At 37.5% G+C, this 12,552-nt stretch overlaps 1 protein-coding gene across 1 annotated transcript in view; it reads right to left on the reverse strand.

Annotated features, from left to right (window-relative positions):
- RAPGEF2 (Rap guanine nucleotide exchange factor 2) overlaps positions 1 to 12,552 on the reverse strand; it is a 247,062-nt gene that overhangs the window by 23,903 nt on the left and 210,607 nt on the right. The window contains exons 12-18 of the mRNA XM_082611143.1: positions 8,739 to 8,891; positions 8,306 to 8,470; positions 5,649 to 5,756; positions 5,353 to 5,556; positions 5,144 to 5,252; positions 4,420 to 4,666; positions 2,121 to 2,236 (exon numbers count right to left, since the gene is read on the reverse strand). Coding sequence (XP_082467269.1) covers positions 2,121 to 2,236; positions 4,420 to 4,666; positions 5,144 to 5,252; positions 5,353 to 5,556; positions 5,649 to 5,756; positions 8,306 to 8,470; positions 8,739 to 8,891 — 1,102 coding nt within the window. The remainder of the gene's footprint in view (positions 1 to 2,120; positions 2,237 to 4,419; positions 4,667 to 5,143; positions 5,253 to 5,352; positions 5,557 to 5,648; positions 5,757 to 8,305; positions 8,471 to 8,738; positions 8,892 to 12,552) is intronic.

A 12,552-nucleotide genomic window follows, 5' to 3' on the forward strand; every position in this document is an offset into this window, starting at 1 on the left:
TTTCAGAGAAATAAATGAGATCATGATGGAGTCAAATGTAAAGAAAGCTTGACACAGACATTATTTCTTAATTATACAGAGCATAAAAAAGCAGTGGTGCATGGTGACATTTCTTGGCATCAAAAAAGAGGCAATGGAAATCCAATGACTCACTTTCACTTTGAACTCACTACTCAAAATTTCTAGTTCTACGTTTAAGCTCCCAGAGAAATACTACTTACTATGGATAGCTACAAACTCATTTCCACTTATAAAAGCCTGGGGACAACTCTTGAAACATGGCTTAATAATACATAACATTATTTCTAGATTTGAAGGGCCAACTGTTTCCAAAACATCAGAATGAAACAATAAGTACAAACAAACACAAAATAAGTAGAACACAAGCAAATGGTTATAGCTCTGACCAATTTCTATAAATACCTTGAAACAAGGAGAAAGAAGATCATACTAAGGTTGGGATACCAACCAAGGTGCCATAAAATAAGACACTTAGCATCAATTAGGCTTTCAGACATGACAGCTTGATCAAAATAACTACCATTTTTAATGGCTGTGCAAAGAAAAAAAAAATCTAGCAGCATTCTTCCTCTTTATTTGGGAGGGAAATGGAAATTACAGAGGCAAATAAGCAAATACAAGACCAAAGAAGATTTTAGTGTAAATTCTTCAAACTTCATAGATAAATATGATCCAGCGATCCCACTCCTGGGCATATATCTGGAGAAAACACTAATTTGAAAAGATACACGCACCTCAATGTTCATAGCAGCACTATTTACAATAGCCAGTTGTGGAAGCGACCTAAGTGTCCATCAAGAGATGAATGGATAAAGAAGACGTGGTATATAAACACAATGGAATATTACTCAGCCATAAAAAGGAATGAAACAATGCCATTTGCATCAACATGGATGGACCTAGAGATTACCATACTAAGTGAAGTAAGTCAGATAGAGAACAACAAATTATCTATGATATCGCTTACATGTGGAATATTAAAAAATGGTACAAATGAACTTATTTACAAAACAGAAATAGCCTCACAGACATAGAAAACAAACTTACGGTAACCAAAGGGGAAGGTGGGGAGGGATACATTAGGAGCTTGGGATTAACATATACACACTACTATATATAAAATAGATAACCAACAAGGCTGCTTAGCCTGGGGAACTATACTCAATATCTTGTAATAACCTATATGGGAAAAGAATCTAAAAAGTATGTATATATAAAATGGAATCACTTTGCTGTACACCTGAAACTAATGCAACATTGTAAATCAACTCTATTGCAATAACAGTTAAAAAAAAAGATTCAAATGTAAGTCCAGGGCCTCCCTGGTGGCGCAGTGGTTGAGAGTCCGCCTGCCGATGCAGGGGATACGGGTTTGTGCCCCGGTCTGGGAGGATCCCATATGCCGCGGAGCGGCTGGGCCCGTGAGCCATGGCCGCTGAGCCTGTGCGTCCGGAGCCTGTGCTCCGCAACGGGAGAGGCCACAACAGTGAGAGGCCCGCGTACAGGAAAAAAAAAAAAAAAAAAAAAAAAATGTAAGTCCACAACAAAATTAAATTTTCATTTAAGTGCATAGAGGCATGTATATACAGACAAAAAGGACTCATGTTCTATGCAACATTAAAACCTTCACATCTTTAGTGGAATTTTATTTTTCAACCACATAAACCAGGCTTTATTGTCAAAAATATTAGATGTCATACGTAAATTAGACAATTGCTAAGGACTCAGACCAAAGACAGAGCCAACTGGGCCTTTGCTGGCACAGATGCTATCAACCCTGGTACACTCCAGGCATCCCCCAACGAGCAGCCTTCTTCAGAGCTGTTTCTCAGCAACGTTTCAATACCAAGCATGATGATCTAACGCTCTACTATCAGCTGTATCTCTGCCGTCCACAGATGCAGGGTTACTCTTGGACTGAAACTACTTTATATTAAAGGCTTAGTTCAGAAAGGTCCACCTCTGAGCACATTCTCTTCTTGCTGGACCTCTAGAATTCTCTCATTGCTACTGAGATTTTTTGACCTTGGTTAACTTTATATGTAGTCTGTTGGTTTATTTTCTCTTTCCTCAGGGTTCTGCAGTCTTTCTCCACTTACCCGACAAAGAGACCTGAGCTTTACCATCCTCCTGCCCACCCACCCCATACTCACATCGCTCTTCCGGGCCTATCCTTGTCAGGCTGCCACCATCCAACATCTTAGCTTCTGTGATACTGATAATGTTTGAGAGAGAAAAACCCCCCAGTATATCTGGAAGATTCATCTGGGACTTCCCTGATGGTCCAGTGGTTAAGAATCCACCTTCCAATGCAGGGGATGTGGGTTCAATCCCTGGTCGGGGAACTAAGATCCCACGTGCCATGGGGCAACTAAACCTGCACACCACAGCTAGAGAGAAGCCTGTGTGCCACAACTAATGAGCCCGCGTGCTCTAGCGCCCACACACCGCAACTACTGAGCCTGCGTGCCACAACTAGAGAGCCCGCATGCCACAACTAAAGAGAAGCCTGAAACGAAGAGCCCACATGCCGCCATGAAGACCAGAGCAGCCAAAAAATAAAAAACAAATTTAAAAATTAAAAAATATAAAGTACTAGGAGATTCATCTGCTTGACTACTTTGGTAGCTTTGTCAAAAAAAAATCTTTCTTAACATATGCTTATTTCTAGGAGAGAAAAGTTTTAGTAGTAACTAGTATTAAATAAAGTCTATCATACCAATATAACAGATCCTACAGTTTACTGAGCCTTCTTTTAAATATAACTATTCTTTTCATTTCATTTCAATTACGTTACATATACGGATTATTTCAAATAATTTTCATAATAATATTTAATATTTCATAAAAAGATTTAAATGAGTCATATATGTTCTTCAATGCAAATTATTTAAGATGTTTCCTCAGTGCTTTAAAAATCATCATGTCTAATTTTTATCCTTTTTTCTTTTCCCTTTTCTAGCTTTTGAATATCTTTCTAAATACACAGAATAACATTATACATAGTATTCTCATCCTGTGTCCTTTGCCAACACCCTGTACTGGGGATGGATTACGTCCCAGCTCTTACATGTCACATTTCTATTAATACTCGGCAGGGTCATGCTGACTTGTGTTAGATTGTTTTAAAGGTTCATATTTAACTCATGGTCAACTGACTCTAAGATTTTTTTTGTTACTGTCCTGCTAATAATTCTACATTAAAGTAACTGAGGTAACTTTCTTATCTACTTAAAAATGAGTTTTTCATCAAGAAGCGTCACCTAAAAAATCGATTCCTATTTTCTATAATGCCAGCAGGCCTAATCCACTGTCTCTTAGAAACTTACTTGGTATAATCATACTCTCGAGTCTATAAGTAAAGCCATCTTACTCACTGCTTATCCTCAGGACTCTGCTGTAGCAGTCTTTTCTAGCTGATATGAAACCACCAATCATTATAGTTTAATGGGGAAAACACAAGTTTGACACTCGACCCATTAACAGCATATCCTAGACCATATCTCTCTAATCTTTGGATGAAAATTTTATCTGAAGTGGAATTAAAAAAAAGAAATGCTCGATACACTCCTGAATGCTTATATGTACTGCTCCTCTGTAGGACCCATTAGATTATCAAAGACAGAAAATAACCTTTATGTTTTCAAGTTATCTCTTACACCTCTGTAGTTTGAGGAATCAATAATAAATGAATTTGGGGCACCTATGTAATTTAATACTTGAAAGAATTTTGGCTGATGGTAACTGGGTTTTATAGAACACCCACAGACCCAGAAGGAGCTAAAATGAAGACAAAAGCAAGCAGACAAGCAAAGCTAAAAAAGTGCAACACCTGCAACTTTGTCTGGTATGAGCTCCTGGCGTAAGTAAACAGCTAAGAAGAGATTCAAGAATACACCTGACATTCTGACTGCAGAGCCCACTGGGAGGAAGGAAAGGAGTTCTGTGCTTGGTTGGTGATGTCTTGGCAACAGTTAAATAACTGAAAACAGGAGAGAGAGGAAACAAGAGAATGGCAAGCGTGAACGGAAGCAACTGGGAGCAGCAATGACCTGGCTGGCAAACAGCAGATGCTGATGGAGGAGAAGACACCCAGAAACAAAGAAACAGGAGCAGAACTGACGCCACACCATGGCGGAGACAGGAGCAAACACACATTCTTGTCTTTTAAAAGTCCAAATGAGAAACAAAATATTTCAATGAACATCGGAGTGGGCAAGTAAGTGTCAGAAATGGGATTAAAACAAACTTAATTGTTCAATATCGCTTCTAAGATAGCTCAGCCATAAAACCTTGAAAACATTTTTTACACTCATGTGCAAACACTAGTTACATCACTACCTTTGCATGTCATTTTGACACAATAACAACGCACAGAAAACCTACACAGACACTTACTTATATGGTTTTTGTGGCAAGATACTAATCCGAGTCTTGTCCAGTATCTTTTTTAGCTTGTTCCTTCCCCCAACAGTGTTGGCTTTACTTTTCTTATTTACTTTTTCAAGTCCTATCACCTGTTCTACGTCTACAGCGAGATCTGGAATGGAGTAGCGACTGGCCTTTTTGATGTCTCCAATTTTAGGGAGGTGAGGGGCACCATTTCTCTTCTCTTCTGACAATCTTGTGAGAAGTTCTTTAAATACTAAAAAGGAAACAAACACCGCAAAACGCCCATTATAAGAATCTGAACAATTCAAAGGCGATTGTAGAACTTGGAAATATTATCTAAGTACAGACTTCAGCTATCAAAATGGTAATCTTGTAGAAAAACACTACTCCAATGAACAAATGACACCAAGAATCTGTTTTTGTATGTTTTCTGTCACTTCTACTCAGATTACGTTAAAATAGCACACTCTTTAAATGTATAGATATTTAAAATATTTATCAATAAAAACATCGATAAAAATAATGCTATGGTCCTCAAGTAGATTTTGATTCAGATCTAATTATACACTTACATAATTAATTCTGTATCTATGCATTTTACTATAAATTTTCAATTCTTATGATGTTTGAATTATAAACATGACTTTTTTCATGATTAAGACTTAAATGCTAAAAAAAAGACCAAAAAAAGGGAGAAAAATGAAAGTATGCAAAAATGTAAAACACTTACCAAATAAATTGGTTTTCACAGTGATAGATAAGTGTGTGTTATTTCTAAGAATTTCCATGGCTTTTGACAGCTGAATATTTTCAAAGTTTTGACCATTTACTTCTAATATCTAAAAATAAAGTTATAAAATTAATTTCAGTTTCCCAATTGACTGAAGGAGAAAAAGACACCAGTATTTACCCTTATGTTTGCATTCAGAAATACCATACCTGGTCCCCTCGTTTCAAGCCTGCCTCGGTTGCTTTGCTACCTGAATCTACACTGTCAACAAAGATTCCAAATCCTTTCTCTGAGCCGCCAAGTAAGATGAAAGGCAAGGGAGCTTCTCGGGATGGTTTTGTGAGTGTCATCAATCTTCTTTTTGCTTTAGCAGCACAAGCAATATTTAACAGCCTTAGATGTCCACCCATTTTCTACAAGAGTTAAAAAAGAGTGGTTTCAAAGATGGGCCGAATAAAATGAACTTAAAGCTGATGGTTTATTTTTAAAAAATCACAAATATTACCTCTCTTTCCAGATTATTTTCAAATTCTTCTAGAAATCGAGTCATCGCAGGATCCCCTTCAAAGTCATTGAAGTGATTATTCACCCACAATAATACTACCCGTGTAACCTGCAAAATCAATTATTTTTAATAGGTTTTCTTCTTTCTAGTGCTAAAAATTTATGATTAAAGTCATTTCAAAAAAGTTATCCAACAAACAATTTACCTAATAACAATGAACAAGAAAAGCAACAACAAAACTCTCAGATTTCATTCATAAGAGGATGACCTTCTGAAAATATATATTAATACTTTGAATGTGGACTCTACGCTGTTTGGCCGAGAAGGGTTTTGAATCTGTGAAGGATGGTAACTAACTTTTATCTTGCTTCATTTCAAAATACATTTGAAATAGGTCACAACAAAAACTATAATAAAATCAAAATAATACAAAAGAAGAAAGAAACTTTAACATCTACAATTCTGCAGGAAAAATGAGTAGCCTTTTCTTACCCTGCACACGTTTTCACTGAGCCCTACACTGAGCTTTTTGCGGGCCTCTCACTGTTGTGGCCTCTCCCGTTGCGGAGCACAGGCTCTGGACGCATAGGCTCAGTGGCCATGGCTCACGGGCCCAGCCGCTCCGCGGCATGTGGGATCTTCCCGGACCAGGGCACGAACCCGCGTCCCCTGCATCGGCAGGCGGACTCCCAACCACTGCACCACCAGGGAAGCCCCTACACTGAGCTTTATAAAGAACAATACACACACTCACAGCTATGGAATATTAGCTTTGTACCAGCAAGAACTGTGTGACCTTCATTAGACTATAAGTTCCATGAGGACGACAACTTTAACTGTTATGTTCTAAGGGCATCCTTAATATTTATAACAACATCTAATTCTCAGTAAAATTTTACTATATGAAGTGAGTATAACTGCAACTTTAAATATAAAAGTACCTGTTTTATTTTATGAGTTTAATGTTCTAAATCTTGAATAACAAGATCAAAGAAATTTTCCATAGCATTGTTTTCAAGTGTTAACTAACCTCTTAAAGAGGGAAAACTAAGCATGCCATTCTAGCAGTAAAGAAATAGAGTAGACAGTATACAGTTAATCTTCAAACTTCAGTTAAAATACTGTTTATAGTTAGTACGCTGTAACAAATTATAGTATATAACCTGACTAATCACTCAGGAGTCAACTCTTGATATTTATATTAATTTTCTGTTGTTTATTTCCACTAATGCCCATTTTTCAAGTTTAGGAAACCCAGATGATCACTTCCCCTGAAACTATATCCTTAACACCTGACCTTTTCATAAAATTAAGGTTTTGTAGCTGAGAAGTCAACTTAGAAGTCTACTAGCCATATTCCAGGTTAGAAAAACGAGATTCCTAAATCATAAACTGAATACTACTGACTACCACCACAATAGCTTCAAGATGCACCAAGAGACTGCTGACAGCCAGGCACTACACAGTTATTCATCTTCACAGCAACCCCAGAAGGAGGCTGATTACTGTTCTACAAGTAAAGAGATGAGTAGCAGGAGGGTGAGATGACACAGAAGGTAAATGGCAGAGGCAATGCTAAGGCTAAGGACCTCGGCTGAGGTCTTCTATGCCCGTGACCCTCAGATTATGAGATGAAGAGCATTACTGTCCAAACTATTGCTCTAGGGCCATGGGCGAGTCAGCGGCAGGGCCAGCGCTGGAGCTGGAGGCCTTTTGCTGCTAGTCCCCAGTTCTGGATTTGTACGCCCTGCCTCTCCCAAGTCGGCCTCAGGGAAACCAGGCCGTCATGTGGAAGGAGACATGAGTACAGGCCATGAGTAACTCTCAAACCTCACAAGACTAGTACTTTATCACCCACTCTGGCCTTGAAAAAGAGCTTGACTCAAGAGCTGCTGAAGAGGGTTTGTTCAGAAGAATTACATGTCTGGGGCCTACCTGCCCGCGATGGTTCTGAGGGGATGCTGCTCGGGTACCAACTGAAAAACTGTAACTTTTATGTGGTGTACACTGGCCGTCCACTGAACCAGAGGATGCAGATTCCCATGGAACCCAGGTGACTGAGGGCTGTGTTTTAACAGAATTTGCAACAGAACTAAAGTTTAAACATTTGCTGGGGGGAAGGGAATCAAGATGGCGGAGGAGAAGGACATGGAACTCACCTCCTCCCACAAATACATCAAAAATACATCCACATAGGGAACGGTTCTCATAGAATACCTGCTGAAACATTTGCTGGCCTATGTATTGGCCTTTGCGTTAAAAAGAAAAACATTTCTAGGGACTTCCCTGGCGGTCCAGTGGTTAAGACTCCGCACTTCCAATGCAGGGGGCGTGGGTTTGATCCCTGGTCGGGGAAATGAGATCCCACATGCCACATGGCGCGGCCCAATAAATAAACAAACAAATAAATAAATTGCAAGCCCAAGAGGCAGGGCTTTAAAACAACAAAAAAATTCTAGGGCTGAACTTAGAAATCTATAACAAGAACTAGTATGTGTATCACCTCTTTTTTTTTTTTTTTGGCTTAAGAAGTACATTCTCTTATCCCATCAAAATATTTTGAACATTAAGTGGCATGACAAATATATATTAAAGTCTCTTTAACTTTGTATCTGAATGTTTCATAGCTGAAAGGAAACTAAAATGCAACTTCCAACCTTATCCCTGAGGCTCGGGTCATTGAACCACTCCAACAACTTTTTGCCCACTTCCATCGGGCTGCAGAGGAAAGTCCTATAGGTCAACAGGAAGTCCTCTATGAACGTCGGATCCACCACCGAATGCTCTTCCACCAAATGCATCGTTAATCTTTCTGAGGTGCCCTGCAACAAATCAAAGGCGTCATCAGCATCCCACATGAATGGCAGCTATATGGTACCTTGATTTCAAACCTTCAGCCTAAGATGAACTGGACAGTAACATACACAATAATGAATAAGACTGCTGTTCTTCAGGAGAGATAAAGATTTTTTTACAATTGATAACATTTAAGAGAAGCTACGCCTAAAAATGGAGTGGGGGCATCTTACACCATCCTAACGGGTACTACCTAAACCCTCCTGCCACGGGGCAGAGGCGTGTTTGTCTCACCTTGATGACGATGTGCCCCTTCCTTGTTCCCGTTCGATCGAGCTCTCGGTGTTCCTTCACCATGACGATCTCTCCTTCCTCTTCAACTTTTTGCATGTTCTTTTCTACTTGGTTGAGGATACGGCAGTAATCTTGCTGGGCTATGCAGACAAACTGGAATAAAATGTAAGTCACATGCTAATGATAAAGTGCTTGCGAGAGACCTATAGCAGTGCTAATGATTCAGTGTTTTAATTATTTAACACTGACATTTTCCCATGTCTCTCTCATACTTTCTAAATGAGGGCAGTAATGAACCTTAATCGGACTTCTCTACTTTTTAATGTATTTCCTCCTTGGTCAAGAAAAGTTTCATTTTTAGAATATTTATATGTAGTTTATATTAAAAATCCTAACAATGAAAAATATCAGAAGATAAAATTAGAATAGTTCTTTCTCACCACTCCCACCCCCCAACCTGTGACACTCAGAAAACACTGGGGGAGGAGAGTGGACTCTCAGGATAGATATTAAAAAGAAAAAAAAAAAGACTGGCTATATGTACATTTATAACTGAATCACTTTGCTGGACACTGGAAACTAACACAACATTGTAAATCAACTATACGCCAATAAAAATTAAAAAAAAAAAAAAGACACAACTGTGGGCAGAGCAGCAAAAAAGCTTTGAAGAGTCTATACGTGGTTTAAGTATCTGTTAGAATTACGGCCCTAATAGAAAGGAAGAATATGAAAAGAATTCACAATAGAATAATGTAATAATGGATTGTAATCCACTCCATCAGGGTAGCTGCTGGGTGGTCTTTCTAGTTTAAGAATTGTAATGTGCAACGTGAATCCAGGGGACTGAGCTAAGTGACCACAACTTTTTTTAGATTGTGATTTTTTGCTATACTATCAGTGGGCAGGTACAAACCCGGGACTCTCTGGTGCTTAGGAAATCCTAGCGTGCTAATAAAATCATCATAAAATTGCTTTTCAGAAGAAATTCTCTTACCTGCCCCAACCCTTCCTCCCTGTGGTTTCTAGGGTCAGGTGAACTGATTCAAACCCCAGCTTTACTACCTCTCACTGTGGGATCCTGGGACAATCACTCGGTGGGCCTTATTTTACTATCTGAAAAGGGGAGATGATCATAAGAGCACCAGCCTCATAGGATTCTTGTGGAGGCTGAGTGAGATAATCCAGGTAAAACTCCTGAACTGTGCTAGATATACAGTAGGTGCTCAATAAATTTTATTTATTATTTAAAAAATAGATATTAAAACATAATTATCATTTAGTGGGTTTAAAAAATCTGAAAAGATTTTGAGAGCAGCAATTTAAAAATAAAGATGATCTTAGTAAAAGATATCAAAATTCAAAGATACCCAAGCAGTAGATATAACAAATTTGCTAATTATAATTGATAAAAGAAATCATTTTAGAAAGTCTGTTCAAAAAGGGTCCACAAAACAAGCTACGTATTTGTTAAGCTCAAATCACTACTCCTCATAACTGGTATGAAGGTTAATCCTTGCTCTTTTAAAGAAAAAGTTAACAAAAATATGCACATCAAGCAATTACTCCTCCACGACCCCAAAGATAAAAAATTTCAGGGCTCAGGGCAAACCATTTAATTACATTTCTTAGTAGTTTTAAAGAAAGTTACGAATGAATTCTAGAAATCACTTATTACACAAATTAGCCAGAGGCCAGTGAGGAAGCAACAGTAGATTCGTAAATAAAAATTATTATCTTCTCTGAATTTTGAATAATTTATTCTTATTTTAAAAATCTGTTAGGGGGCTTCCCTGGTGGCGCAGTGGTTGAGAGTCCGCCTGCCAATGCAGGGGACATGGGTTCGTGCCCCAGTCCGGGAGGATCCCACATGCCACGGAGCAGCTGGGCCCGTGAGCCATGGCCGCTAAGCCTGCGTGTCCGGAGCCTGTGCTCCGTAATGGGAGAGGCCACAACAGTGAGAGGCCCACGTACCGCAAAAAAAAAAAAAAAAAAAAAAAAAATCTGTTAGGAATGAAGAAAGGATGGACATTTCTTTTTCTCCTTTAAGGTGAAAAGATGAAAAGAGGAAATGGTTAAATTATAATGTACGTAAGATAAAAGATGCTATAGGCATCTAAAATCATATTTTCATAGGACGTTTAGGCTTCCGGCTCACTATTCATGATGATACATTAATTTTTTAAAAAAATTTAAAACCAAATATTGTAATAATGATTTTAATGACAATGATGACATTATTATTATCATCATGATATTGCAGTAGCTTTATAGGAACTTTCTCACTTTATCCTCCCAACCAGCCCGTGAGGAAGGTATTACTATTATCCCCACTGTACAGATGAGGAAACAGCTGTGCCTTCAGCATTCTAACGTAACCAATGTCTCAGAAGTACATGCTTGCTAATTTAAAAAAATTATACATGCATATCAAAATCTTGGCATGACAAAAGGCTAATAATGATTATTTCTGAGCAATGCAATTTACAAGTGACTTTCATTGTTTAATATACTTTTCTATATTTCCCATACTTTCTGCATAATCAGTAAAGCTTTTTTACAGAAGTAGCAGCAGCAGTTCACACTCAAGAGAGAGCATACTATGATATTAAGTTTCTTCCATCAAGTTGATTGATATCATCTCACTAATTTTTCCATTAAGAGTTTAGAATCAAAAAGTTAAAATTCAAAAAGCATAGGCTTTTGTTGTAAGCAATTATGGATAGTTTAATATATTTTTTTAAATGCCAAAAAACCCCTACAGACACATATCCTTAACACTGACCACAGGTGTGTGTATGTTTAAAGTCTATGGTCCTTAGTTTCTTGCCTCAAAAATATTTTTAATTTTTTTCTTTTTACAGGGTAGCAAAATTGTTCCCCAGGTCTCCAAATAATTTTAGGTGTTCTTTCTTATACTCATTTTTAGAGAACGTAATTATATCACTTATCTCCTAAAAAAGAAATGTATCCCTGAGTTAAAACAAGTACGTAGAGAGATAAAAAGAAAATGCTTTCTGAAGAGAAATGTACTAAAATTAATCTTCTTGACTAAGGACTTAAAGAAATTAGAATAAGTTTGATTTGAAATTCTTAGTGTCTAGACAGACATCTTTGGCATTTCTTCTGCAGCAAACTGAAATACCATCCAAAAAGGAAAAAAAAAAAGGACTCCTAAACTGAATTTCTAATATGGCCATACAGAACTGCTATCTCAAAAGAAATAAATTTTACAAGAAAACATTTATTTTTTATGAGCAAATTTATTTTTGCTTTAAGAAGTTTTTAGGTATAACATGAAATTTATAGGAAAAATATAATTTTTAATTGGTAGGATGAAGCCAGTTGAAAATCTGTGAGTTATACACATAATTGTTTTAGTGAGGTTTATACTGCCAGACAGGTGTTCACAGGTGAAAGTCCTGTATGATCTTGGCACTCTGATATGAAATAAAAATTCAAGCAAGATTTCATCTATAAAAGGGCAATGACTTCATTTCATTTATTACATCACCGGATAATTTTCTTTTGGGCACATAACCTCACAACTTTTATTTAGTAAAAATATTAAAAATGATAAAAGAATGAAGTAAAGTTAAACTTTTATCAACATAGAAAACAGTCAGCTTTCACAATATCCATGCAATTGCTTTCTCCTCCAAAACTTCTGCTAAAATTCAAAGCATCACTAGCTCTCACGGTCTCAAGAAAACATGAGTCTCACAGATTTACCTTAAGACGTTAGATCTGTTTAAACTGGTACTTTGCATCTGCAAGGGAGTTCATACCTAATTGTTCACACAGGCATCCAAGT

This window comes from Mesoplodon mirus (genome assembly GCF_964341445.2).
Source record: "Mesoplodon mirus genome assembly, chromosome: 2".
Classification (NCBI taxonomy): Eukaryota; Metazoa; Chordata; class Mammalia; order Artiodactyla; family Ziphiidae; genus Mesoplodon; species Mesoplodon mirus.